We start from the raw sequence: 6000 nt of genomic DNA on the forward strand, positions 1-6000 counted from the left end.
ACTGCCTTTAGCATTTGAGAGATCTATTCTTTCCCTAATGTGTATGTATATGACTTCCATTTATGTTAATATCTGGTCTGTGCTAGCACATAACATAAGAAATATTACCTTCTTAGAGGCAAATGTGGACCACTGTGTGTGTTATTCAAAGGAGCATTTTGTGACCTGGAAGTTGACAAAAAAAAAAAAAAAAGGAAAAAAAAAAAAAGAGGGCAGGCGGAATAATGACAATTCTGGCAAGGGAAAGCAGTTAAAACCTCCAATCATGCAATTGTAAAAACTAGGAATATGAGCCTGACTTCCTGTACAGTCTGTATGAACAAAATGACCTTTGTATATGATTAGCCGCCTGTTACAGAACAGAGATTTGAATGGATATCTGCTTTGTTTTCTTTATATCACCTATTTATTCCATGTAACAGTGTATGTTGCTTTCATAGGGATATTTTTACCACACAGTTGTAAAGCTGGGGCGGGAAGTGGAGTAGATAGGCCTACAGATTCTGATTTTACTGAGTCTTTTTGTGACTGAAGAGAGCACATTTGCACTTCCAAACAGCCATATAACTGAGCAGCCATGTATGTGTGAAAATACTGCTTCTTGCTAGCCACAGTTTATCACCTTAGCCTATGCACTGGCAGAGCTGGATGTAACAGAAATAATAAATCACAGAATGCTTGAGATTGGAAGGGACTTCTGAAAGTCCACTCCCTTGCTCAAGCAGAGCTGCCTAGAACCAGTTGCCCAGGGCTGTGTCCAGATGGCTTTTGAATATCTCCAAGAAAGGAAGCTCTACAACCTCCCTCGGCAACCTGTTATAGTGAAATGTCACCCTCACAGTAAAAAAGTGTTTCCTGACAGGGAAACCACTGTCTTTCAATTTGTGCTCATTGCCTATTGTCCTGTCACTGGCCATCAATTGAAAAGACCCTGGCTCCATCTTCCTTGCATCTCCCTTCAGGTATTTGTGCACACTTCTGAGATCACCCTCTGAGCATCCTCTTCTACAGGCTGAACAGTTCCAGCTGTCTCAGCCATTCCTCATACGAAGATGCTCCAGTCACTTATTTGCTTTAATGGCCCTTTACTGGACTCTCACCAGTAGCTCTATGTTTCCCTTGTACTGCGGAGCCCAAACTGGACACACTACTGCAGGTGTGGCATCATCAGTATTGAGCAAAGGTGAAGGGCCACGTCCCTTGACTTGGTGACAATACACTGTATAATGCAGCCTGGGATACCATTAACCTTCTTTGTTGAGAGGCGGATTGCTAGGTCATGGTCAACTTGGTCTCTCTGAAGTCTGCTGGCACCCTCTCTTTTTAATAGCAAATATCTGCTCTCTGGGTATGTAGACAAAATTGAGAATCCAGCTGAATTCCAGTGACAGTGCCTGTCCAGTTGTGCCTCTGAGGAAACTTCTGATTCTGCATTGGTTTTAGTCTGCTCTGGAAGAGTAAGAAGCTTTGACCCTGCATTTACATGGCTTCTTTGGGAGTCTCACACCTTTGATCTGTCTTTGCATCAGTTGATTTACCACAGGTTTTTTATGTATATATCTATATGTTTATCTATATATAAAGAGGCAAGTATCCCTTACTGTCAAGTGAAGCTAATAAAAATCCACCTGTGGATAGGATCAGAAGATGTGTAGTTTACCTGTAGCTCAGTGGCACTTGAGTCCATGAGTAGAATTCCAGCTTGTTACAGGAAAGCAAAATATAAATAACAGTAAGGTGTTGTGTCAGATCTTTGAGCTTTGGTGCAGGGTATAGAAATATGTTGCCTGATTTTTTAATTAATTCTTCATTATTTTTTCAAACAATCTTCCACTATAGAAGTGGCTACATGAGGCTGTTTCCAACAGCAAGAACAAAACAAATTAAGAGCAATATAATAAATAAAACCAGGTTTCATAAAAATCACAAAACAATTTTATTATTGTCTTCTTAAGTACAGTTCCTAGAATCAACTTGGTGAAGGCAAACCAAAGTTATGAGCTCCTTGAACAGTCCTTTTAATATTCTGCTCTATGTTTGTGCTCTGCAGAGCCAACAAGAGCTGTATGCAAACAGTTTTGCTGAAGGCAAAAGAATGTTTCATCGTTAAGGAGCATGACCCTTCTCTCTGTGAAGAAAATTAAAAGCATATGCCCCTTGATGTCATGAAGTGTTATTGTGACATTTCCAATGGGTTGCTCCTCAGCATCTGGGATGTTGTCCCCTGACACAGTTTGATGCTAAAATGCTACATGATCATTAACTGTATCCAGTGACACAGCAGAAATAGTCCTCAGTTATGCTATTTTTTTTAAACGATAGATTTTTTCTTTTAATATTTAAAATCCAAAGTATACACAAGGAAAGTTCAATTACTGTGAAATGCTTTGTTGAACACTCTTTTTCTGTGGTCCTTCTGTTCCACCCTTGTTTTGATAGGTTGGGTGAAACCACTCTAAGTGAACTCCTTGATGATAGTTATTTTATACCTTGTGAATAACAGGATCTCTCTCTCTTGTTTAGCTATGCATGATTTCTGTCCTGTTTCTTCACTAAATGCTTATTGCTTGCTTAACAGGACATTGTCTTTCCCAACCTAAACAATTCTATGATTCCATGACTGTGTTCTAAAGTAGCATGCAAAGAATGGAAGAACCCATCTCCAGTATCAGTCACTGTTATACACAATGGCTAACGTTTTAAAAGTGTAGCTGTTCCCATACAGAAGGTCTAACATGGAAAAATATTAACAGAATACAGTTTTTTCCTTAAAACCAATGCTTTTGGTAATTTGTGACCTTCAGGGTTTTTTTATCTTATTTTAAACAATGTCACATTTCAATTTTATCTTGTCAAGTCCAATTCCAGCAAAGCACTTAAAGGCAGAATTTATGTTGGGGAGCAATCTCATATAATACCACTTGGAATTATTCATTTGTTTAAAAGCTATCGAAAGAGCTTTGCTGGATACAGATCTTGTGTTTCAGTCTCAGTTTCCAGTACTTTGGAATTAGATTCTGTATGTACAGTTTTGATTTTCTGATTTTCTTTTTCTTTACAGGTAACCCGATAGCTAAAGACAAATCAAGTCAGTCTCAAGGCTGATAACATTAAATACAACACACAGGAATTTCATTCCTCCAGGCAATCCTTGAAGTGAAATTTTATACTGCTGGGGTGTATCCTTCAGAATCAGTTGTTTCAATGAGAACCTGCCTTGTAATCAGCAACAGCCTTGAGATCAAAACTACTGGGAAGTTATTCTGAACTTCTGTGTCACAAAGATTTCAACTGATTGAACTGTGTACACTTGTAAAATTGCACTTGCTGAGGAATTTGCAGCTGTAATCACAAGAGTTGATACTTAAAATGTGCAGAAAAACAGCAATCTTTTGGATTCTCCATTCCAGACCAGTGGCTTTTCATCTTGATGAAGTCAACCTCCAAAATGTATTGGTTCCTTCTCTCTAAAATGATCCCTGGTCCACATTCAGATCGCTGATGGGACTGCACACTGCTTTAATTAAATTTCTGTTGCAGAAATTGTCCTCTGGCATGGCACAGTTTTAGACATTTTTATTTGTATTCTAATCTTGGAGCTTTCAAAGCTACATATTTCAACATCTTGAAGTTGCTTTTGTTATAGGAATGGAAATATATATCCATTGTTAATAATTATTGTTGACAAGTAATAGTTATCTGAATACATCGGTCATATTAGAATGTATAGTCAGGCTGACCTGTTTCCCTAAGGCTAACCAACTACTGCAGCTTTTCGGTGGTTAAAAAAGTGGTGGTCAAAACTCAATTACCACTTCCATTATAAGGCATTTTATAACTTTAAAATATACATTTCCATTTAGTTTGAAGGAGATGAGTGTTCCTGGTATGTACTTTAGTTTCCCAACCTTTAGTTCTTTGAAATTCATGGTAAGCATTCAATGGCAGTATTTCATCCCTTTTTATAAAGGTAGGCAGGGATGTAAATGAGTTTTGCAATTATGAAATTGGATGGTAATAATTCAGAATTTTGGGGGTATTTTTTATTAAAAAATAAAATCTCTTGCTTCAACCTAAATACTGTTGGATGCTCATGTAGATGTCTGCTCAGTCTGTTTGCTATAAAGGAAAAAAGTCCTACTGCCCTCTCAGATTTACAGTTTGTGGGTATTTTGCTTGCTTACAGTCATCCAATTCAGATCTAATCCTTGCCAAAATGACATTTACTGTTTTTATTTTTGTTTCAGTAGCAATTTTTGAACTTAGTGATGTGCTGTTACATGAAAAAAAATCCTCAATATTTAAAGGCCTTAAGCATCTATGAGCTTTTTTCTAGGTTATTACAGAATGTATAATTTTATACTCCATTTAATGTATATTGTACCATCTGTAATATTGATACAACAGAAATTTGGCAATTCCATCTAGTGACACTGCATAAGCATGCTGACTGGAGATGGTGAGGGAGTTCTGACTGTATGCTTTGGTGCATTGAAACGAAAACCACACACACTTAATGGCAGTCAAAAATATACAGGGTGAGCTTATTTAGAAGTCCTGTGTGTTTACCAGACTCTCAGGAAAAGAGGGAAATGATTTTATCATCACAAGCCATTGACATGGCTAAGTAGTTATATATTAAGTTCCATGATGGATGAACACCCTGGAGTGCTCTGCCTATCACAGTAGCTCCTGCTGTTCCAAAACCATTTCATTACCTCTGCTGTATTATTGCACAGGAGAGCTTAAATAAAATAAATGACTGTTGGGAATAAAATTGAGAAGTATATTCTATCATTCTGCTGACAATAAAAAAAAAATGGCAGAGAAAGATATTTTTCTGATTAAAATTTAATTAGGATAAACTAGCAGCAACTAATTATCTCAGTATTTTAGGATGGATTAATACTGTATGGATTTGTCCTAACAGGTTGAGGACAGAAGGCAGCGTCTTAAAGAGATTGTCTGGGACAGTGTAAATCTGCTGTTTTGTAAAATCTGAATATAACCTCTCTTTGGTCAAAAACCTACATCATGCTTCTCAATATTTGTTTTCTTTGTTTCTTTGTTCTTAAGCCAACAATGAAAATACTGTATAATATACAAGTGTAACACATGCATATCAATAAGTGAAAATAAATGGATTTTCAAATATACTAAATAGATTATCTGAAGTAGATTAGTGTTGTGAATATTCATAGAAAGTGAATAAAATTGTAATATAAAATAGATTTTCTTTCTATGGATGTGCACCTTGGAGATCTATTCCGTATACCCATGGAAAAAATATTCTTTTTCAGTGCATAAGAATCTCAAGGGTTATCTTAATTTTGTATTTCTTCAGTAAAGCTGGGAATATATCCTACCACTTTGAAAGGTCATTTTCCAAAGGAAACAGATATCTAGCACAGCTGTTCTAGCATTGTCACAGGAAGTTCTGGTGGGCTTACTGCTTCTTTCAGGCCAGACCAAATAGAGGTGGATTACTTGGTTTTTTTCCTCACAAAATGGCAATCCCAAAAAATTCTCATTTAGATTATTTCTGTAGCAACAGAATATGGTAAGCATTCCTGGAAAAGTTACATTTCAGGTTAATTTGTTGAACTGTTTAAAAGCAAAAAAACCCCAGCAAGCTATATCAACAGTGAATTCTGCTTGTGCATCTTGAAGCAAGCTGTGAACTATAGTTCTGCTGTTCATAGTGTCTGTTTTAGTGCTGCCTTTGCAAATGGAGTGTAGGTGGCTAGATAAGCTGAGGGCATTCATGCTGTAGTCATGTGAGATGAATACTGCCTCGATTACTCCTTTATTCCTTACTATAATAGTACTATACTACTTCCCAGATTATTAGATATACCCAGTTCATCTGATTACAAAGATGATCAGGCATTATGATCAGAGTGAAAGCCATCTTAACCTTTGATTTCAGCAGTCATCAAGAACTCTGAACTGCAGGAGAACATGGGTTCTTATTCTGCAGTTCCACATGGCAATGCATTG

General features: G+C 36.9%; 1 protein-coding gene across 2 annotated transcripts in view; it reads left to right on the forward strand.

Annotated features, from left to right (window-relative positions):
* The window catches only part of TAFA2 (TAFA chemokine like family member 2), a 203159-nt gene extending 198046 nt beyond the window's left edge, over positions 1–5113 (forward strand). For both annotated transcript variants that reach the window (XR_010609300.1, XM_065664910.1), the window contains one exon: positions 3062–5113. Coding sequence is in view for 1 of the 2 variants with exons in the window: in XM_065664910.1 (XP_065520982.1) it covers positions 3062–3073 (12 nt within the window). In the remaining variant the exon portion in view is untranslated. The remainder of the gene's footprint in view (positions 1–3061) is intronic.
* The last annotated feature ends 887 nt before the right edge of the window (positions 5114–6000 follow it).

The sequence above is a fragment of the Lathamus discolor genome, chromosome 1 (assembly GCF_037157495.1).
Source record: "Lathamus discolor isolate bLatDis1 chromosome 1, bLatDis1.hap1, whole genome shotgun sequence".
NCBI classification, from domain to species: Eukaryota; Metazoa; Chordata; class Aves; order Psittaciformes; family Psittacidae; genus Lathamus; species Lathamus discolor.